The sequence below is a fragment of the Artemia sp. Qi Xiang Cuo genome, chromosome 16 (genome assembly GCF_049724085.1).
Source record: "Artemia sp. Qi Xiang Cuo chromosome 16, ASM4972408v1, whole genome shotgun sequence".
NCBI classification, from domain to species: domain Eukaryota; kingdom Metazoa; phylum Arthropoda; class Branchiopoda; order Anostraca; family Artemiidae; genus Artemia; species Artemia sp. Qi Xiang Cuo.
The window spans coordinates 40208506-40232386 of NC_142809.1; the positions used below are offsets into that span (position 1 = coordinate 40208506).

General features: G+C 34.8%; 1 protein-coding gene across 1 annotated transcript in view; it reads left to right on the top strand.

The window, feature by feature from the left end:
- Positions 1–227: 227 nt before the first annotated feature.
- Positions 228–23881, top strand: part of cactin (cactin, spliceosome C complex subunit) — an 81556-nt gene continuing 57902 nt past the window's right edge. The window contains exon 1 of the mRNA XM_089102559.1: positions 228–381. Coding sequence (XP_088958685.1) covers positions 248–381 — 134 coding nt within the window. The 5' untranslated portion in view covers positions 228–247. The remainder of the gene's footprint in view (positions 382–23881) is intronic.

Below are 23881 nucleotides of genomic sequence, written 5' to 3' on the forward strand. Positions count from 1 at the left end.
AAATGTAAAATCAATTTACTTAAGCTACCTAGAGCTTGTCCTTTAGCCGTAATTGATAAAACGGCAATGTGAGACCAGCACTTGTCTTTGCTATAAGTCAAGCAAGCCAAAGCCGTGTGGTGACTCTTCTACGACTTTCCTTCTGCTACCTATTATTGTAGCGCGTCAGAAAGAAATTCTGCTCATATAGATAAAACCCATGAACTAACTCTATATGAATTAAATTAGCACTAATACAAACCTAAGGATGCCGAGAGATAGTTTTGAGTCAAGAAGACAAGGATTTCACAGAAAGAGCGATAAGAAAACAGACCGCAATCATAAGAAGCATAAAAAAAGAGATAAGTTATCTAGCCCTGAAAGTTCCCCAAGGAGACCAAGGTAAGATTAGGCCTAGTAGCCTATGCCTGGACAAAATCAGCTTTTGTTTGGGCATAAGCAAATTTGAGTGGTTCATCCTCTCAGAAGGAAAAATAGTGTCAGTGTACAGTTAAGGCTGTTGAAAATTAAGCATTGTAAAATTATGAAAACAATTTAAAAAAAATCCTCAAATGGATGGTAAATTTCTAGGTGGCACTATAATTTAGTCAGGATGAAAGTGAAACATCATTTGATGTCCTTTTTTATGCTCTTTCATAATAAAATAATTTCTTATGTTGTAAATTACATCTTGAGCCCTTGAAGGGGCCCTGAAGATATTTTAGCCTAGGCCTATATGAATTAAGAAAGAGCATAAAAAAGCATTAAAGGGTGAATATCTACCAAATCCTATTATTGAGTTAGGACTTAGTGAATACACCATTCGATGCCTTTTTTTAGGCTGATTATGCATATAATAAGCATTTCTGTCAGAAATGAGTTTCAGGCCCCCCCCCCTATATAGGCGAAGTCCGGTGTAGTGTAGGTATAGCCTATAAAGGGGGGGGGGGTCTGAAATTAAATTCTAATATAAATGCTTATTATATTTACAATCAGAATAAAAAAGGCATCAAATGGTATATTCAATTTATTCCTAACTCAATAATATGATTTGGTAGATATTGACCCATTAAAGTACCAAGGACACCTAAAATGAAAAATAATTCATTAAATTGGTCAAGTGCAAACTTACACAGCCATATACATCTTAAATTAGTGTGAAAAAACAATAATTCATTTTTTAAGGAGAAAGATTGCCAGTTTACATAATGTATTCCAATAGGAAAGTTCATGGCCAATTTTAAAAATAAAAGACATGTGCTGTTAAACAGCAGAAAAGGACCAAAAAATAAATAAATCAGCATATAGCCTTAGAAAGTGTTGTTTTCTTGTATGTTCTGGTAAAACAGAAATTGGAACCTAGTTCAGCAAAGCTCTTTTCTTTGAAAAATACTTTTAAGGAATGCTTCTTGAAAAGAGCTTGGGTAGCCTAGGCCTAGTCTTGATGTTACTAGGATTTTTGGCATTCCAGGATCTTTTAACCATGAAGCAGTGTAAAGGTAAACATTAAGGATTCTAAAAGAAAGTATCAATATATAGGCTACCCTATTGGTAGTTCTGCAGACCTAATGGCTTCCACTGATAGCCTACCTTATGTAGGCTAAGGCAAGACACCTATTAGGCTGTATGATTTGCTTGAATATTTTGACATAAATCTACCTCATAGTTTCTATATAATAGTAGCATATACCTTTTATGCTTTTTTTATATTAGAAATACAAATTACTTGGGTGAGCACTGTTTGACTATTAAAGTCATTGGTTCTTTATACTCTAAGCAACAAATATTGTCATTTACTCTTATATACAAAGCACTATAAAGTCAAAACAATAGGCAATATTGTGTTTCCTTTAAACATGGAGAATAATATAAAGTCTTCTCTATGACTTTTTAAGTGTCACATGGCTATAGAGAAACAATAATAAAGTTGTACTGAATACATTATTGTATTCTCATTTAATAGATAATCCACTAAAATGTCTCAAAGATTAAATAACACTATCTTACTGATGCACAGAGAAAACAACAATCATACAGATGGCTTTTCATAGTTCCAATTGCAGTTCAGGCAACTTGGTGGTCACATATCAATCCTAAAACTTAGTCAACCTACCTGAGAATTTATGTGGCCAGGAAAATTAGGCTTAGGATGCTTCTTCATCAGCAAGTTCTGTAGACATTGTCTGTTGTGAGTCAACCCAAAAATCTTAGTCATCTCTATTGTAATTCAAGTAGACTTTCCAAATAGGCATGTCCGCCTAGAGTCTAAGGCATTTTGACCAAGTTTTAGGATTAACATGACCACTAAGTCACCTGGACTTGCAGTCCTCAGTCAGAAAACCTAATCTATCCTAATCAGTTACACTAAAACAGAATTAATTGAAAATTGGTTGACTGAAAAGTTGCCTGGCCTTATGTGCAAACAAGTGGCATAGGGTCTACCTGCCTAAAGTCTTAGACAGGCAACCCAGTTTATAAGCTCAGACAGTTACACTAACACAAAATTCATTCAAAATTAGTTGACTCAACAAGTTGCCTGGATTTGCAGGTGAACAAGTGACATAAGGTCTGCCGGCCTATAGTCTCAGGCAAGGGCAGCTGAGTTTTAGGACTGACATATGAACATCAAATTGTCTGGACTCACTGGCAAACCAGCAACAATAATAATAATGGATTGAATTTTCAGAATATTTATCCTATAGGCCTTCAAAAAATTATGGTTATTTACAAGTGAAAAGGATGTCGCACTGTTATACTAAAGCAATGCAAGAAAAAAGGTACTGTTCTAATATCTGGGGAACATGCACGAAGTGAAGTTTGGTAAATGCTAGTTAAATACAACAAAATAGGATAAAAATATGATTGTTCAGAAACAAATTTTGGCTGTATATTTGCACATTAGGGGGTGGGGGGGGGGGTGGGAGTAAAGCATATCATATAATAAATACATAATCTAAACTAACCTAGGTATCTTTTTTCCTCCTAAACCCCAAAAAACTAAAGCTTGAATATAGTTCCTGGAGTGAAAAACCCCTTGTTTATAGAGCATAAGATAGGAAATTACTGGGTAATGTTATCTGTTCTTGGCTTTTCTCAAGTTGCATTCCTGCATGTTGCCCATATATTAGAACAGTACCAAAAAAAATTTAATGGGACAAAACAGGAATTTTATTAAGAACAAAATTAGAGAGTCATGGCTTCTCTGTATGACAAATGTTGATTAAATAAAGCAATACTATTAGATCATTATCTGTCATTGTTATTATGTAATATATATTATTGTATTATGAATCATATACAATATAGATGCAGATGCGGATTACTCTTGCCCCAGATGTAACCTAGGTATTGAGGATGTGGCCCATATTCTCACCAAGTGCCAGAAACTTTCTCTATTAAGGGAAAAGTATTTTGAGGGTGGTAACTTGGAGTTCCTGGGGATCCTGAAAACAACTGTAAAAAGGACAATCAGGCAGTTATGTAATTATGTAAATGAAGCATTGACATCAATGAGTGAAACTTTATATTTATGTAATTTTTATTGTGGAGTGTAATTAAGAATACTGTTCTGTATGGCCTGTTTTTTGGCTTATAATAAATTATTATTATTATTATTATATTATTATATTGTTTGTACTTGCCATTGTACACTGTTTATTCTAATTCAGCATTAGGCCATATAATTTTGGGGTGTGAATTATGTGAGGGGGGAGCAGTTGCCTCAGTTAGACTTTGAAAAATACCTTCTTATTTCTATTTTGCTACTTTTTATTTTATCATGGCTAACTGGATATTTTTGCCCCATTTACATTTTGAGGATTGGAATCACTGACAATTACTAGATACAAATTATCAGCACAACTGGGTTATATTTTGTTTAGTGATGAGCCTGAATAAAAGACTCTTACTTAGTTACTTCATAATAAATAAATTATTATGGTTATTAGACTTTGAAGTTGATACCACGAGCCAATGCTTTACTCCCCCCCCCCTAATATGGAAATATATAGCCTAAGTCAGCTACATATGACCTATTTTTCTCCCTAGCCAGTTATTTAAAGAAGCAAATTTTTGAGCATAGGTCTAATAGGTTTTTATGGGCTGTTCTGAGCCTTCTAGCACCTCCAGAGCTCCAAATTAGTACCCCCTGTCAAGTGATTATTTAATTATAAAAGAGCATGAAAAATACTCATTATTTGGAATTGTGCTGAAACACTAAATTTTGTCGAAAACTGCAGTCTAGACTCTGTACCAAAAATATGGTGTTGATTTATAATTCAGGGTATATCTTTCACCAGTATGGAGGGAGGGAGGGGGGTGGGTCTTGATAAATTTAGATATATATGGATTCACAATGGAATTCTGACTATATGTATGTCTTATTTTTTAGGCCAGACCATCTTAATATTAAATTAGGCTAATCAGAAAACTTTGAATATAGCTTTGAACTTAGAAGCTTAATTTTTTTACAATGCCCTTTGCCTATCACCTTTAAAACAGTTGAAATGGGTGACTTTGATATTGATTGGTTTTTTTTTTTTTTTTGCTCTTTTGGATTCTTAAAAATATATCTTGTATTAAAAACAGGTTTTTAATAACAATTAAAAAAAAAATGCATGGCTTCTTTATGCATAAAATGCATAGTTTTGTTTTGGCTTCTTTATAGAATATATGTCATATAGGCTAGGCTGAACTGCTGCTTTTTTATTGCTTTTGGCTGCTCTTTTGGATATGATTCGTTTTTTCTTTTGGGGATTCATGCCAAAGTATAAATTGATAAATATCTAATATCACTCAAATTATAAACTGCATCTAAAAGGAGTAAATTTATCAAAATGAAAAATACATGATGAACACTTCACATGAGAATGCTTCAATTACAATGAAACAAAAAACACTTAATGGTTTATTTGGTATGTTACTTTTCAACTTTTTGGCATCCCTGCTTTCAATGAAAAAAATCAAGGTACTGTCACTTAAATATAATAGCTCCCTACCCCCCCCCCCTCTGGATACTATTTTGATAGGATACCCTCTGTGCTTTAAATAACAACAATATTTAACTTATTGGCACCCCTTCTTTAAAAAAAATCGAGGTATTATGATTTAAATATTATAGCTCACTACCACCCCCCTCTCTGGATACCACCTTGATAAAATACCGTCTCTGCTTTAAATAAATAAAAAAAAAAAAATAGGGATCCCTGCTTTCAATAAAAAAAATTTCAAGATATATTTTGAGTGCCAGCAACTTTCTCTATTAAGGGAAAAGTATTTTGAGGGTGGTAACTTGGAGTTCCCGGGTATCCTTAAAACGACTGTAAAAAGGACAATCAGGCAGTTATGTAATTATGTAAACAAAGCATTGACATCAATGAGTGAAACTTGATATTTATGTAATTTTTATTGTGGAGTGTAATTAAGAATACTGTTCTGTATGGCCTGTTTTTTGGCTTATAATAAATTATTATTATATTGTTTGTACTTATCCCCCCCCCCCCTCTGGAAAACACATTGATAGGATACTGTCTCAGCTTTCATTAGAAAAATATGTTACTTAATAATTAACTAGGTCACTATATGGTTCAAACAAACACGCAAAATAACGTTAAAGAGCTTAGTGTTCCTTGAAAAAATTGAGGGTATGAGTAAGGGGGTACAAAGACAACAACAAAAATGTCGAAATTATTCATATATAACTCAAATTATTGGAAAACTGAGTCATAGATTTGCCATGACATTCAATAAGATCCAAAGAATATAATTAAAAGGGAGAACACACAAAAGCCAAATTAGGCCAGTAGTCTATGATAAATAGCAAAATACCCAAGACAATGAACAAGTCCTAATGGGGGGCCTTGGGTCTATCAAAATATTTCAATGGTTTCCCAGGGAATTTGATATCATTTTCTTCTGTCTCCATTTTAAATGAAAAAAATAATTATCCTTTTGGCATCCCTGCTTTCAATAAAAAAAATGAGGTATCGTCATTTTAAAATGATAGCCCCCTATCCCCTCTCCTATAGGCAATAATTTACAATTTATTTTTGAATCATATTTTTTAGGTAACTTCCAGTTCAATCCTTAATACTAAACCTTTTACATAGCTTAGTCTATAGCTAAATTTTATCACAATAGAAGGTTTTTTTTGGGATTCAACTTGGAAATAAAATTCTTGACTACAAACAATGTAAGAAATAGCAATTGGGAAACTAAACTCATTTCATAAAGACGATCCTGTTTTTTCAACATATGAAGAACCATATGAAGAACTGTGTATATTGCAATATTTGCAATTGCATCTGTCTCTTTTTTATACAAAGTAACAAAAGAGACAAAAATTAATGAACAAGTGAGTAGTGAAGAATTATGGTATGCCAAGTAATGTCACTGGTGATAAATCACTAGGGGTGGCACCGTGATTGCGTTGTTTTCGGGGATTCGGGGAACCAAATTTTTTTTCGGGGTGACACATAGATTTTCGGGGAAATACCCGAAAATTCGGGGATAGTGCAAGCCCTGCTTGATTTCTAATCAGGAAAATCGAAATACTAAACCACACAAGAAGGAAAAGCTCCGAATTTGCGGTTGACGCAATAAAGAATTGCCGCAAAATTAATTTAAAATCGACTGAACGCTGCCGCCTCTGTCAGCGTTGGTGTGCCTGCGGCACGCCGGCGGCGTTACGACACTTCGGCGGCGCCGGGCCTCTCGTCGGCGGCGTTCGGTCGATCCGCCAGCGCGGCGTCGGGGTCTAGCTGGAACAAGTATCCTGAAATGGTATCTTGCATACCATCTAGTGCTTGGTCATCATCAAAATATTTTCTGATACATCAGAATAGTCACTTTCTGAACTTGAGTTCATATGTTTTCACAAAATGTGTTTTCACTAATATATATATAACAATCAACAGATTTTGTAAATTTGAATTTTCACAAATGAAAAACACTGTCGGATTCATAGGAAATAGTTTCCGCTAATATTATTCAGCTCTGCAGTTTATCATTGTTTTATTATTGACAACACTGTTTTGCGAATTCATTCAAACTAAAAATGCTTATAGCAGCTAAACAAAAACTCGTAGGAAACCCGGATTTTCAGGTATGAATAGACCTAAAATAGATTAAGAGGGCTAAATATGTTTTCATTTTGGTGTCCTTGGTACTTTAAATGATGTTTTCACTTTCGTCCTAGCTAAATTATATGACCAACTGCAAATTTACCATGAACTTTACATTTTCTATGGTATTTAGTGATCAGGTGCAGTTGGATGATCAACTACATCCTAGTTGAGTTTAGACTCTCTAGAGTACCACTGAGCCTCCAGCCTTCATTTAGAAATGTCAATAGATTCAGCAGTAACTGTGTCTTCTCCAACTGCTGACAATTCTTGAAGAAAAGAATTAATTGCAGACTCTGGATAGGGTAGACTGCTGAATAAGTTTTGATGATGACCTCTAGTTCTAGAATTAGGACCAACAAAAGGAAGTAGAGCTGGGAGAGTATTAGCCCTCATTAACTTATAAGTTAGAATGCCATCATCTCTATTTCTCCTGTATACAATTGTTGGGACTTTCAGCTTTGCTAGTCCTACAGGGTAGGAAAGCTCCTGCATGCTGGTTATAACTTTGGTGGCATGTCTTGGCACATTTTCCAAGACTTTCGTCTTTTTTTTAAATAAGGGGAGGCTAGAGACATTCCAACTTCAAGCTTGGGACAAACAAGTCCTGGTAAATTTCTAGGTGGCACTATAATTTAGCTAAGACGAAAGTAAAAATGTCATTTGATACCTTTTTTATGCTCTTTCATTATTCAATAATCACTTCTAGGGCTAATTGCATCTTGAGCCCTTAAAGGGGCCCCAAAGGTATTTTATTTGAATTGTGAAAGAGTCTAAAAAAAGCATCAAAAAGTGAATAACATGGCACTTGGCAACACTGGATTTCAGAAGCCAAGCTTTAGCCCACTGGCAAAGCAGTCCAAGATTATTTTGTAGAAGGGAATGATCTTCACATGACGAGGCTGGTCCAAGAAGTTTCAAGTCATCAGCATAGAGCATTAATTTACTACTGATAATAGAAGGAGTATCATTGATGAAGATATTAAATAATATAGGACCCAAAATACTTCCTTGAGGAACTCCAATGAAAACATGATTAGAGGAAGAAAGAATAAAGTTACCATAGCCATCAAATAACTGAATGCATTGAGATTGCAGATAATGAAAATCAAGGATCCAGAGCAGGGATTTCTCTTCAAGCTTGACTGCACATAATTTAATTGCAAGTCACTTGTGACAACCTTTGTCAAAAGCTTTAGAAAATTCAAGCCAAATCATGTGGCGCAGGCACCCTGGAATCAAGTGACTTAGTGATGTGGTCATGTGATTCAAGGGGATTAGTATCAACAAATATTCCAGAGCAAAAGCTATGCTGTGAGCTGTGCAAGAGATTATTTGCTTCAAGATGCCTAATAACTGCAGAATTGATTTACTCTTTCAAGAACCTTGACAACTGCTGATGTCATGCTAATAGGTTAATAATTTTCAGCCAGGTCCTTTTTATCTTTCTTAAATATTGGAATGATTTAGGTAGTTTTCCAATCCAGAGGTAGTTTGGAAAGATTCAATGATATTGAATAGCAAGGGAAGTGTTTGACACAAGACTGTTTGGCATCCATGAATGATACAGGGATGAATGCAGTCTGGACCAGCAGATTTATTCATTTTGAGAGACATAATTTCCTTTAGAACTATTATATTGGTAATCAAAAATGGTTCTTTTTTATATAATACTTCATGTATAGAGGGCAGGGGAAAAACAGTACTGGAATCAGGGGCATATCCAGAATTTTCTTTAGCAGGGGGCACGTAATAGGTCACTCTGCTAAACTTGCAAACACCAGTAATTTAAGGGGAATCTCAACAATTGTGCATTGTAAGTAGGTAGTGGAAATACTACTGCTAACAACTTACCACAGCACTAAGCCACCTGAGGCCAACACTGCTATGCACTCTCCTCCTCCATCCCAATCTACTCAAAGCCTCCCTCTTTACTCCCTCCCAAGAAGTTCCCATTTCCTTTAAATCTTTCTTTTTGACATTCTCCCATTCCAACTGTGGGCAACCTGGTTTCTATTTAGCCCTAGATGGTTGGCCAAAAAGGACAATCTTTGACATTCTGCCATCCTTCATCCACAGAACATGCCCTAGCCATCTTAACATTTTTGTACAGCCTACTGTTTGAAATACAGTCAGTCATCTTTGTACCCAGAACAATCCATAGACAATTTCTCTGGAAAACATATAGCAAATCTTCATCTGCTTTTTGGTAGTGGAAATGGTCTTAAATTTAATCTAAAATCTGGTGAGGGTTAAGGTTCCAATACATTTGTTGAAATTAAAATGATGTAAAAATATTGATACAAAAAATAGTAAATTAAAAAAACCAACCCACCATAAAAAAAGCTGCTCAGCCTCTATGGAAAAGTATGATATTTAATAGCCTATTTTCTGTATAATGTTTAGTCTTTTCTCTTCTGACCACTGTAGCGAGTGAGTTAAGCTTTGTATTGCAAGAAAAAAAATTTGTTTTGAACCATCTTTTTGAGTCATGCATTCTTTGTGACTATTGGTATTGGTCAAACCAATCAGCATTTTCCTTAACTATGTGGTGTTGCTTAGTAATTATGATGGTAATGTAGAGTAGGAAATGAGTTTTAAGATACAACTTGTATGCTTCAATGCAAGTGTCTCATTTAATATTTTGAGCACTAAAGATTCACTGCTTTGTCCAAAAACGATGAGAGTTTGCAACTTACATTCTCTCAATCTTAGATTTAAAAGTTTGAAGATCAGGTGCAGAATCTAAACTTTGAGGGAGGAACACATTAAGTGAGTAATTTGTCATTGATGCTTTGGAAAATCTGTCAGTCATTTTGGAAATAATGTAATCTAGTACTGAATATAAGCAGCTCTTTTCCAATAAAGGTGGACATTGTCTTGTGAAACAGTGGGATAGTTTGATTGATAATTTTTTTGCCCTTCAAAGAATGCAAAAAGTCAAGTCCATTGATTCCATGGCTTTCTCTGCACTTTCAAATATAATCTGGAAAACCTCATCATTCTCCATCTTTTTTTTAAAAAGCTTTAGGGTTTGGATATTTTTTGCTGTGGCTGAAAATAAATGTTATGTTTCAGTCTGAAGTAAGCTGCTTAGTTCAAGAGTTGTGTCAGTTATATCACTCAAATAGTAAACAATAATAATAAAGTCAAAGGTTAAAAATGCACACAGCAAGCAATTTGCTTTTGTCAATGAATAACTGTCATGCCATGAAAACACATTACTAAGAGCTTCAACTATTTTAGGCATATCATCTCTGAATTGCAATATGCTTTTGTGACATTCAACCCAATGAGCAATCTTGTACACGATAACCTAAATCATTCTTAAGGACAAAATTTCGTTTTGCTGATGCACTAAAAAAAAACTTGCAACATCTTTAATACCACCTACAGCATTCTTGACATATTGGCTTTTAGTGCTCTTGGAAATTGATAGGTTATCCACAGAGGCTGCTTCTTTTAGCAACTTTTTGAATCCCTGATACCGCCACTCGCATTTCAGAAATGTTGACACTGCATCTAGCGCAGCTTATGCCAACACAATTGTCAATGATTAATCCAATGTCTTCCATTAGCTAGAGCAAGGACTTACCTAAAATTTCACTTGAATTTGCCTAATGTTTGGTTCATGCTCAGTTATGCCTTTATAGTTTATTTCAGGAAGGTCCATAAATCAAACAAAGTCTTCTGAAATACTGCTGTAATAAACATAATGCAGAGACAGACTGGGTTGTGAGGAATGTGACAAATCTGTGGTTTTGTCATATATTACACTGTAAAATTGAGCTTTGTGGATTCTTGTTTTTATTTTTCTACAGTGCAAAATTGTATCAAGTAATTTGCCATTGTCTTGCTAATATACTCCAGCCCCACCACTCCGTTAGGGGGGGGGCGACCCCTCCTGGATCTGCCATTGACTGGAATTGGAGGAAAAAACAGCTGAACTGTTGGTTGAAACTTTCAGCTCAGGATCAGCAACTGGTTGACTATTGTGCAGGATATGAGGGATTGAACATATGCTGTGACATTCTTGAGAGGCATAATGCCAGAAAAACTTAGGATTATCCCTAACATCCTCAGCCAATTCTTCCTCAAAACTCCTCTCCAACTCCTTGATTTAGTTAGTTGTCTTGTTACAAAAATGTTTGAAGACTTGGTAGTTTTCTGAGGTTTTCTTTTTTCAGTAGCAATTCCATGCTTGATGTTTTCTGTAAATTAGTTTGCTTACTTCAGTATTTAAAAAGGTAAACTTTTGGCCTGTTTTGCCCAAAAAAATTCTCATGCAAAACTTTTCAGCAAGCAAACTTTTAGTTTTTATATTAGGCCAACTCACATCAATATCATCAGTAATAAGCTGTTTCCAATTTACATTGGAAAGTCTCACAGAGACTAGTTTATAATTGATATATTTTTGTTCCTCAGAAGAAAGTTGATTAGGCCTAGTAGGCAAACGTAACTTCAAAATAATTACAACGTGGTTGGTATTACCAACAGTCAGGATATTATATTCTTAATTAATAAAAAAATATGCCGAAAAATAAGTTTTTCAAAGAAAAGTAAAGGCCATTTTAAACTTAAGCTTAGCAGATACAATTACCTTTTAAAATTCAAACTCAAAACGACCACAAATTACTATTAAAGAATAAATGAAACCCAAAACAGAAAATTAAATAAGCAATCATAGCAAAAAACATACAACAAGTAATAATATAAATGAATAAATATATTTTAAAGCAAGTAATGCTTAGATTGAATATGAAAATCAAGCTTAAAATGAAAAAAAATATTTTGCTATTGAAGTATAAATGAAACTTAAAACGAACAGAAATTAAATGAACAATCAATGCAAACAAATATACAATAGATATTAATGTAAATGAATAAATAAATCTTAAAACGAGTGAAACTTAAATTGAATATGAAAATCAAGCTTGAATCGAATAAAAATAACTACAAACAAGAGTTTGGGTATTGCTTCTTCTAACTGTAGAAGCCTAAAACCTACTGCATCATTGGCACTTTACTGAAAACTATATGGGTCTTGAACAGTCTTGGAAAGCATAAACAAAATCAAATTGAATATTAGATATATAATGATATTAATTGTTGAAAGATCCATCAGTTCAAGATTTTGTTTTCAGTGTAATTTTTATTTTCATTTTTAATGCTGTAAGAACTGAAAAAAAATAATTTGTAACATAATTCGTTTTCAGTGAAGCGCCAATGACGCAGGAGGCTTTAGGTTTTTACAGTTAAAGAAGGGGACAGTATCCAAATTTTGTTTGTAGTGAAACTATATTTGTCTTGAACAATCTTGAAAAGAACTAATAAATTAAACTGTATATTTGATGTAAAATGATATTAATTGCTGAAAGCTCATTAGTTCAAAATTTTACTGTAATTTTAATATTTATTTTCAATATTAAGTACAAAAGAAAATATTTGTAATATAATTCATTTTCAATAAAGCGCCAATGATGCAGTAGGTTTTAGGCTTCTGCAGTGAGAGGTGGCAATACCCAAACTCTTGTTTGTAGTTATTTTTATTTGATTCAAGTTTGATTTGCATATTCAATTTAAGTTTCACTCGTTTTAAGATTTGTTTTTTCATTTACATTAATATCTATTGTATGTTTGTTCACATTGATTGTTTATTTAATTTCTGTTTGTTTTAAGTTTCATTTATACTTCAATAGCCAAATATTTATTTTTTTTTAAGCTTGATTTTCATATTCAATCTAAGCATTACTCGCTTTAAGATCTGTTTATTCATTTATATTATTACTTGTTGTATGTTTTTTGCTATGGTTGTTTAGTTAATTTCTGTTTGTTTGGGGTTTCATTTATTCTTTAATAGTAATTTCTGGTTGTGTTGAGTTTGAATTTTAACAGGTATTTGTATCTGCTGAGCTTAAGTTTAAAACGGCCTTTACTTTTCTTTGAAAAACTTATTTTTGGAAAGTTTTTTTTAATTCATTTCTGTTCGTTTTTGATTGCAAAAAGTTTCAAGGCGTGGGGGGGGAGGCTAGCTGCCCTCGGATGTCTTTTCACTATTAAGAGTGAGCTCGAACTTTCAATTTCCAATCAAATGAGCTCTCTCTCTGAAGTTTATACGAGCATCCCTTTCATAAGAACCATATATGCCCCAGGTCATAAGTTACAACGCCTGCCCCTGGGCACTGGAGTGTTCTCATGACACCTGAGTTTTTTTTATCTGACTTTTAAGCAATTTTTAACTTAATGGCTATCTCAAAATTTTTATTGGCTGCATTTGGGGAGAAAGGGGCTTGGGGGGGGGGCTAGTTGCACTTCAATCTCTTTTGACTATAAAAAACTGAACTAGAACTTTCAATTTCAAATCAAATGAGACCTCTCTGAAGTTTTTACGAGGGTCCCTTCAATAAGAACCATATATTCCCCTAGGGTATAACTTACAACGCCTGCCCTCTGACCCTGGGAGGCTGTGTCGACCCCGGAGTTTTCGTTATATGGTCTTTGAACTGTTTAAAAAAATGCTATCTCAAAGTTCTGATCGGATGGGTTTGAGGAAAAAAGGGCGTGGGGGGAGGGGCTAGGTGCCCTCCAATCTCTTTCGACTCTTAAAAAAAGAACTAGAACTTTCAATTTACAGTCAAATTAGCCCTCTTTGAAGGTAATATGAGCATCCCTTCCATAAGACCCATATATGTCCCCAGGGCATAACTTACAACGCCTGCCCCTGGGCCCTGGGGGGGTCGTGTCGACACCGGAATTTTTGTTATATGATCTTTGAAGTATTTTTAAGAAAATAGCTATCTCAAAATTTTTATCGGATGCATTTAGGAAAAAAGGGTTGGGGGGGGGGGGGAGCTGGTTACCCTCCGATGTCTTTTGACGCTTATAAAGTGAACTAGAACTTTCAATTTCCAGTCAAATGAGCCCTCTCTGAAGTTTATGGTGGCATTCCTTCCAAAAGAACCACATATTCCCCCAGGGCATAACTTATAACCCTTGCCCTGAAGACCGTGGGGGGAGTGTCCTGCTCAAACATATAATTTCCAGAACTTTCAACTACGTTGAACAAAATGGGTATATCCAAATTTTGATTGGGTGTGTTTGGGGAAATGGTGGGCGGAAGGGGTGTTAGTCGCCTTCCAATCACTTTCGACTACTATGGACATTTTAATTTCCAATTGACTGAGCCCTTTCTGAAATTTCTACAACAACGCTTTCTATAAAACCTTATATTCCCCTAGGGCATAACTTAACCCTTGCGCTGAGGGCTTTGGGGGGTTCTTATCCTCAAAGACCTAATTTCCTGAATTTTTAACTGCGTTGAACAAAATGGCTATCTGAAGATTTTGATTGGATGTGTTTGGGGAAAAGGTGGGCGTGAGAGGGGGGTCAGTTGCCCTTCAATCACTTTCTACTATTAAAAAGGGCACTAGCCCTTTGAATTTCCAATCAAATAAGTCCTTTTTGAAGTTTCTATGACAAAACTTTCTATGAAAACCTTATATTCACCCAGGGCATAACTTACAACCCTTGCTCTGGGGGCTGTGGGAGAGTCTTCTCCTCAAAAACATAATTTCTATCTGGAAATCAACTATGCTGAACAAAATAGCTATCTCAAAATTTTGATGGGATGTGTTTGGGGAACTGGTGGGTATGGAAGGGGTGTTAGTTGCATTCCAATCACTTTTGACCCTTAAAAAGGGCATTAGAGCTCTCGATTTCCATTCGAATGAGCCCCTTTTGAAGTTTCTACGACGACCCCTTCCATATGAAGTGCCTCTGGGAAAAAAAATGATAATAATATCAGAGGCAACGCTACAGCTTCGCCTATAGTAAAGGCCGTACGGCTCCAATGTTTTATTATTTATTAATTAAAAAAAAACTTTCCTAAAAATAAGTTTTTCAAAGAAAATTAAAGGCCATTTTAAACTTAAGCTCAACAGATACAAATACCTTTTAAAATTCAAACTAAAAACGACCAGAAATTACTATTAAAGAATAAATGAAACCCAAAACGAACAGAAATTAAATAAACAATCATAGAAAAAAATACAACAAGTAATAATATAAATGAATAAATAGATCTTAAAGCGAGTAATGCTTAGATTGAATATAAAAATGAAGCTTAAAACGAAAAAAAATATTTTCCTATTGAAGTATAAATGAAACTTAAAACGAACAGGAATTAAATAAAAAATCAATCCAAGAAAAAATACAATAGATATTGAATTAAATTGACAAGTAAATCTTTAAACAATTGAAACCTAGACATAGAATGCAAGTAAAGCTGGAAAGGAACAAAAATCGCTATAAAAAAGAGTTTGTGCATCGCCACCTTCTCTCGCTATAAACGTCTAAAAACTTCAGCGTGATTGACGCTTTACTGAAAACCAATCTTATGACAAATATTTTCTTGTGCACTTAATATTGAAAATAAACATTAAAATTATAGTAACATTTTGAACTGATGAGCTTTCAGCAAGTAATATTATTAAGCATCAAATATTCATTTTAATTTATTAGCTCTTTTTAAAGTTGTTAAAGACGAATGTAGTTTCACTACAAATAAGTGTTTGGATACTGCCTCTTTTCCTAACTGCAAATAAAAACCAAAGTCTATTCCGTATATGCCACTTAAACGAACACGAATTATATTACTAATATTCGATTTTCCAGTTACTACAGTATTGAAAAAAAAAATCCAATTAAAGTCAAATTAATTACTTAACTGATGGATATTCTAACTATTAGTGTCATTATACATCAAATATTTAGTTTGATGTTGTTTATACTTTCCAAGACTGTTAAAGACCCATGTAGTTTTCAGTAAAGCGCCAATGACGCAGTAGGTTAGGTTTTAGACTTTTACAGTGAGAGAAGGAGGTCATACCCAAACTATTGTTTGTAGTGATTTTGGTTCGTTTCAAGCTTGATTTTCATATTCAATTTAAGTTTCACTCGTATTAAGATTTATTTGTTAATTTGCATTAATATCTGTTGTATGTCTGTATGCATTGATTGTTTATTTAATTTCTGTTCGTTTCATGCGTCATTTATACTTCAATAGGAAAATATTTTTTTTCGTTTTAAGCTTGATTTTCATGTTCAATCCAAGCATTACTCGCTTTAAGATCTATTTATTCATTTATATTATTACTTGCTGTATGTTTTTGCTATGATTGTTTATTTAATTTCTGTTCGTTTTGGGTTTCATTTATTCTTTAGTAGTAATTTCTGGTCGCTTTGAGTTTGAATTTTAAAGGTATTTGTATCTGTTGAGCTTAAGTTTAAAATGGCCTTTGCTTTTCTCTGAAAAACTTATTTTTCGGAAAGTTTTTTTTAATTAATTTTTGTTCGTTTTTGATTGCAATAAATTTCAAGTTTTTAAAAATTCCTTTATTTTAAAATCAATCTAAAAAAAAAAATCAAATATTCATCAAAGTATCAAATCTGGTATCAAAGTAACAATATCAAAGTGAAAAAATGGGTTTGTGTCAACCTCAGACTTTTATTATCTGATGTTTGAACTATTTTTAATAAAATTGCTATCTCAAAATTTTTATTGGATGGGTTTGGGGAAAAAGGGCGTGTGGGGACTAATTAAGCTTCGGTCTCTTTTGACTCTTTAAAAGTAAACTAGAACTATCTATTGTCCATCATATGAACCCTCTGAAGTTTATACGAGTATCCCTTCTATAAGAACCATATATATCCCCAGAGTATAACTTATAACCCCTTTCTCTGGGCCCTGGGGGGTTGTTAAGACCCTGGAGTTTTAATATCTGATGGTTGAACTATTTTTAACAAAATGGTCACCTCAAATTTTTATCGGATGGGTTTATCCATCCGTCTGAAACGAAATAAGGTTTGGCGTGAATGTTTTTCATTGACTACTTTTTCAATATTTTCTGAACAGATTGTCAGAGGTCAATGCTCTACATTTGTATTGATTCATTGATTTTAAATAACTTATTTTTGTCAAATGATTAATTAGTTATGAAACGGATTATATTACACATATTATGTTTGTACAACATGTGTCGACCCCGGAGTTTTTTTTATCTGACCCTTGATTTTTTTGACAAAATGGTTACCTCAAAATTTTTATCTGATGTATTTGGGGGGAAAAGGGCGTGAGGGAGGGGCTATTTGCCCTTCTATCACTTTTGATTCATAAAAACTGAACTAGAATTTCTAATTTCCAATCAAATGAGCCCTCTCTGAAGTTTATACGAGAATTCCTCCCAAAACAGCTATATATGCCCCCGGGTATAACTTATGATTAATTAGTAGATTATTATAACTAATGATTAATTAGTTATAAAACGAATTATATTACAAATATTATGTTTGTACAACATGTGTCGACCCCGGAGTTTTCGTTATCTGACCTTTGAACTTTTTTTTTTAACAAAATGGCTACCTCAAAATTTTTATCTGATGTATTTTGTGGAAAAAGGGCGTGGGGGGGGTTATTTGCCCTTTGATCACTTTTGACTCTTAAAAGCTGGACTAGAACTTCCAATTTCCAATCAAATGAGCCCTCTGAAGTTTATACGAGAATCCCTTCCTGCCCTCGTGCCCTGGGGTGTTTTGTTGATACCAGAGTTTTGTTATTTAACCTTTCAACTGTTTTTAACAAAATGGTATTTTTAACCCTTGCGTATAAGCACCTTTGGGGGGAAAATAATAATAAAAAAATATTGAAGCTGTATTAGATCTCTTCTTTCATTAATGTTTGCACATATCGTCTCTTTGTTTGCAGGAAATTTATTTTTGATGTCTGTTCGTTTTTTTTCTTGCACAGTACTATTTCCTTGTCTTTTTTAGTTTTAACTAAACAAGGGATTAAATTCTGTTGGACGTGAGTTAAATGTGGCTCTTTACTTTTCTTAGAAAACTTATTTTTATGCAAGGTTTTTTTAATGTGTAATAATAAAACATTGAAGCCTTATGGCCTTTGCAATATAGACAACTTATTTACATGCCTCTAATAAATCAAACGTGATTTTTTCACGCAACAATGAATGGATCGAAAAAAATAGCTTCAAAAGAAAGTAGTTCGGCTATTTCATTTGTTGATGCAGAAAGAACAGGATCGTTTTGACCATTTTTTGGATTTTTTATGTCATAATAATTTAGCATTTATCGCAAAGTATGTATTTTAACCCTATTTTAAGTTTGGCTGTAATTTTAAGTATTTTAGCATTTTCAGTTTGAGATAATTTCTTGGAGTAATTGGATAGAAAATTCTTTATCTAGTTCTTGATAGTGTATGTTGATTTGTCTTAGCGTTTCTTCGTTAAGATACACGATTCGAAATTTCTTGGAACTTTTAACTTTCTTCCAATACAAAATTTTCCCTTATCAAAGTCTCTGGGGGGGGGACAGCCTAGTTGTTATAAAGAAGAAAAGCTTTAGCGTAGACAGTAGGAGAGGGGGGAGGGTGAGGTCTTTGAACTATTTAAAAAAAAATCTATCTCAAAGTTCTTATCAGATGGGTTTGAGGAAAAAAGGGCGTGGAGGGGGGGGGGCTAGGTGCCCTCCAATCTCGTTTGACTCTTAAAAAGTGAAAGATGAATTTCAAGTTCCAATCAAATGATCCCTCTTTGAAGTTAATACGAGCATCCCTTCCATAAGACCTATATATGCCACCAGGGCATAACTTACAACGCGTGCCCCCGGGCCGTGGTGGGTTGTGTCAACAACGGAATTTTTATTATATGATTTTTGAACTATATTTAACAAAATAGCTATCTTAAAATTTTATTGGATGCATTTGGGAAAAAAGGGTTTGGGGGGGAGCTGTTTACCCTCCAATATCTTTTGACGCTTAAAAAGTGAACTAGAACTTCCAATTTCCGATCAAATGAGCCCTCTCTGAAGTTTATACGAGCATTCCTTCCATAAAAACCTTATGTGTCACCAGGGCATAACTTACTACCCTTGCCCTAAGGTCTGTGGGGGAGTTGTCATTCTCAAAGACCTAATTTCCAGAACTTAAAACTACGTTGAACAAAATGACTGTCACAAAATTTTGATTGGATGTGTTTGGGGAAAAGGTGGGCGTGAGAGGGGGTTAGTTACCCTCAAATCACTTTCGACTATTAATATGGGCACTAGCACTTTGAATTTCCAGTCGAATGAGCCTTTTTTGAAGTTTCTACGACAAGGCCTTCTATAAAAACCTTATATGCCCCTAGGGTATAACTTAAAACCCTTGCCTTGAGGGTTGTGAGGGAGTGTCCTCCTCGAAAACACATTTTCTATCTGGAAATCAACTACGCTGAACAAATGGCTATCTCAAAATTTTGATTGGATGTGTTTGGGGGAATGATGGGCATGGGGGGGGGGGGTAGTTACCCTCCAATCATTTTCGACTATTAAAAAGGGCGCTAGCCCTTTGAATTCTAAATCGAATGAGCCTTTTTTGAAGTTTCTACGACAACGCCTTCTATAAAAACCTTATATACCCCCAGGGCATAACTTAATACCCTTGCCCTGACGATTGTGGGGGAGTGTCCTCCTCAAAAACATATTTTCTATGTGGAAATCAACTACGCTGAACCAAATGGCTATCTCAAAATTTTGATTGGATGTGTTTGGGGGAATGATGGGCGTGGGGGGGGGGGTTGTTGCCCTCCAATCACTTTCGACTATTAAAAGAGGCATTAGCCCTTTGAATTTCCAATCGAATGAGATTTTTTTGAACTTAGTACGATAACGCCTTCTATAAAACCCTAAACGCCTCTAGGGAATAGCTTAAAACCATCGTCCCAAGGTTTCTGGGGGAATATCCGCCTCAAAAAAATATTTGCTATGCGGAAATCAACAACGCTGAACAAAATTGCTATCTCAAAATTTTGATTGGATGTGTTTCGGGAAATGATGGGCGTGGGAGGGGGGTAGTTGCCCTCCAATCACTTTCGACTATTATAAAGGGCACTAGCCCTTTTGAATTTCCAATCGAATGAGCCTGTTTTGAAGTTTCTACGACAACGCCTTCTATAAAAACCTTATATGCCCCCACGGTATAACTTAAAAACCTTGCCCTGAGGGTTGTTGATTGGATGTGTTTGGGGGAATGATGGTCGTGGGGGGGGGGGGGGCTAGTTGCCGTCCATTTACTTTCGACTATTAAAAAGGGCACTGGAACTCTCGATTTCCAATCGAATGAGCCCCCTTTGAAGTTTCTACGACGACTCCTTCCGTATGGTGCCTCTGGGAAAAAAAAAAAAAAATCAGAGGCAACGCTGTAGCGTTGCCTATAGTAAAGGCCATTTGGCTCCAAGGTTTTATTATTTTGTTCCCCCAGAGGCACTTCATATGGAAGGGGTCGTCGTAGAAAACTTCAAAGGGGGCTCATTCGATTGGAAATTGAGAGTTCTAGTGCCCTTTTTAATAGTAGAAAGTGATTGGAGGGTAACTAGCTCCCCCACGCCCAACATTCCCCCAAACACATCCAATCAACGTTATGAGATAGCCATTTTGTTCAGCGTAGTTGATTTTCAAATAAAAAATATGTTTTTGAGGAGGACACTCCCCCACAACCCTCAAGGCAAGGCTTTTAAGTTATGCCCTGGGGGCATATAAGGGTTTTATAGACGGCATTGTCGTAGGAACTTCAAAAAAGGTTCATTCGATTGGAAATTCAATAGGATAGTACCCCTTTTAATAGACAAAAGTGATTGGAGGGCAACTAGCCCCCACCCACCCCCCTACTCCCATTATTCCCCCAATCAGATCCAATCAAAATTTTCAGATAGCCATTTTGTTCGACGTAGTTGATTTCCAGATAGAAAATATATTTTTGAGGAGGACACTCCCCCAAAGCCCTCAGGGCAAGGGATTTCATTTATACCCTTGGGGCACATAAGGTTATTATAGAAGGCGTTGTCGTAGAAACTTCAAAAAAGGCTCATTCGATTAGAAATTCAAAGGGTTAGTGCCCTATTTAATAGTCGACAGTGATTGGAGGGCAACTAGCAACCCCCTCCCACGCCCATCATTCCCCCAAACACATCCAATCAAAATTTTGAGATAGCTATTTGGTTCAGCGTAGTTATGTTTTTGAGGAGGACACTCCCCCACAACCCTCAAGGCAAGGGATTTAAGTTATACCCCGGGGACATATAAGGTTCATATAGAAGGCGGTGTCGTAGAAACTTCAAAAAAGACTCATTCGATTGGAAATTCAAAGGGCTAGTGCCCTTTTTGATAGTCGAAAGTGATTTGAGGGCAACTAACCCCCCCTCTCACGCCCACCTTTCCCCAAAAACCTCCAATCAAAATTTTGAGACAGCCATTTTATTAAACGTAGTTTTAAGTTCTGGAAATTAGGTCTTTGAGGATGACAACTCCCCCTCAGCCCTCAGGGCAAGGGTTGTAATTTAAGGATTCTCGGAATCCTTCATATTATTTCTTATGGAAGGGATGCTCGTATAAACTTTAGAGAGGGCTCATTTGATTGGAAATTGAAAGTTATTGTTCTTTTTATAAGAGTCAAAAGAGATTGGAGGCAACTAGCCCTTCCCCCTCCTCCACTCCCTAAATGCATCAGATAAAAATTTTGAGATAGACATTTTGTTAAAATAGTTCAAAGTTCTGATAACAAAAAACTCCGGTGTCATTACAGCCCACCAGGGCCAGGGGGTAGGCGTTGTAAGTTATGCCCTGGGGGCATATAAAAAATCAAACAATCATTAAATAGACAATCAATGCAAACAAACATACAATAGATATTAATGTAAATTAATAGATAAATTTAGTGCTTATATTAATGTAAATTAACAAATAAATTTTTGCTGGGTGGAATTTAACGCGGGGGAATTATCAGCAGGAAAAGAAAATGTTCTTCGAGGAGGGAGGAATTTCCCAGCGGTGGGTTTTCCAAATGTGAATTATTCAGGGAGGGGACGAATAAACCCATTCGATAATATTCTAAATTTTACATCTGAAAGTAACGGGAATAAAGAATCAACGGAAATGACGGAGATAGCACTTCAGGTTTCTTTAGACGATTTTGTTCGTGTCTTTTGAAAAAAGACATTTTCAAAAGACAGATTATTTTCAGTTGTATTACTCTTTGGCTGCTCAATTATGCATGGGAGGTGAGAGACTTCCCCCCACCACTGTCTACGCTAAGGTTTCAGTTTTTATCTTAAGGCTTAAAGATGAACGCAATGCGATAAAAGTATAACTCAAAATAAACATATATAGAATAGAATATTCACAGATCACAGCACAAAGAAATTAATTTGAACATTATTAGTTGAGCCTCACCCAAATAATGGCCCAGGGAGCTCACCATTCCAGAATCTATGAAATTAATTCTGCAATAAATGAATACATGAATTATTTTTGGGTGTTTTAACGTCTTCCACAACTCAAACGGTCTAATATCCTACAGCCCTATCAGTCTGTCTAATCTCCTAAATCGGAAACGGAGGAGATAAGTGAAGTTCCGCCCCGTATTGGATGAGTCTCCAACATCACCCTCCTCCTCTCCTACTGTCTACGCTAAAGTTTTCTTCTTTATGTCAAGTACGCCACCCCCACCCCAAAGACTTTAATAAGGTAAAATTTTGCATGGGAAGAACACATTGTAAATCTCTTATAATTATCCACCTATAAGGTTAAAATACATGCTCTGTAATAGATGCAAAATTGCTTTGGCACCCAAATCCTATTAAGGTCAATTCCAAACATTCGTGATCCCTTTGTTTCAGCAAGTGAAATGGTCTAAGCCATCCGATTAGATCTGTTTTTTCAACATATTCCTTTTTTCCAATTACTTTCCACAAGTTATGGAAGTTGTCTATTGTTCATACGTTTGATTTTTATTAAAGATGTTATCATATTGACTTTGATAAAAGCCTCATTCGATGTAAATTGAAATTTTTAGATCTGTTTTTAAAGTCAATAATATTCGGACAGTAAGTAACCCCCCCCCTCCTCCATGCCATAAAAACTTGAAACTTTTTTCAATCAAAAACCAAAAAAAAAACTAATTAAAAAAAACTTTCCGAAAAATAAGTTTTTGAAAGAAAAGTAAAGGCCATTTTAAACTTAAGCTCAGGATAGGAGATACAAATACCTGTTAAAATTCAAACTCAAAACGACCAAAAAATTACTATTAAAGAATAAATGAAATCCAAAACGAACAGAAATTAAGTACACAATCATAGCAAAAAACATACAAAAAGTAATAATATAAATGAATAAATAGATCTTAAAGCGAGTAATGCTTAGATTGAATATGAAAATTAAGCTTAAAACGAAAAAAAAAATTTTGCTATTGAAGTATAAATGAAATTTAAAACAAACAAAAATTAAATAAACAATCAATGCGAACAAACATACAATATATATTAATGTAAATGAATAAATAAACCTTAAAACGAGTGAAACTTAAATTGAATATGCAAATCAAGTTTGAATCGAATAAAAATAACTACAAACAAGAGCTTTGATATCGCCTCACTGCAGAAGCCTAAAACCTACTGCGTCACTGGCGCTTTACTGAAAACGAATTATATTACAATTGTTTTTCTTTTGTACTTAATATTAAAAATAAATATTAAAATTACAGTAAAATTTTGAACTGATGAGCTTTCAGCAATTAATATCATTATACATCAAAAATTCAGTTTAATTTATTAGTTCTTTCCAAGATTGGTCAAGAAAAATATAGTTTCACTACAAACAAAATTTGGATACTGCCCCCTTCTTTAACTGCAAAAACCTGAAGCCTTCTGCGCCACTGGCGCTTCACTGAAAACGAA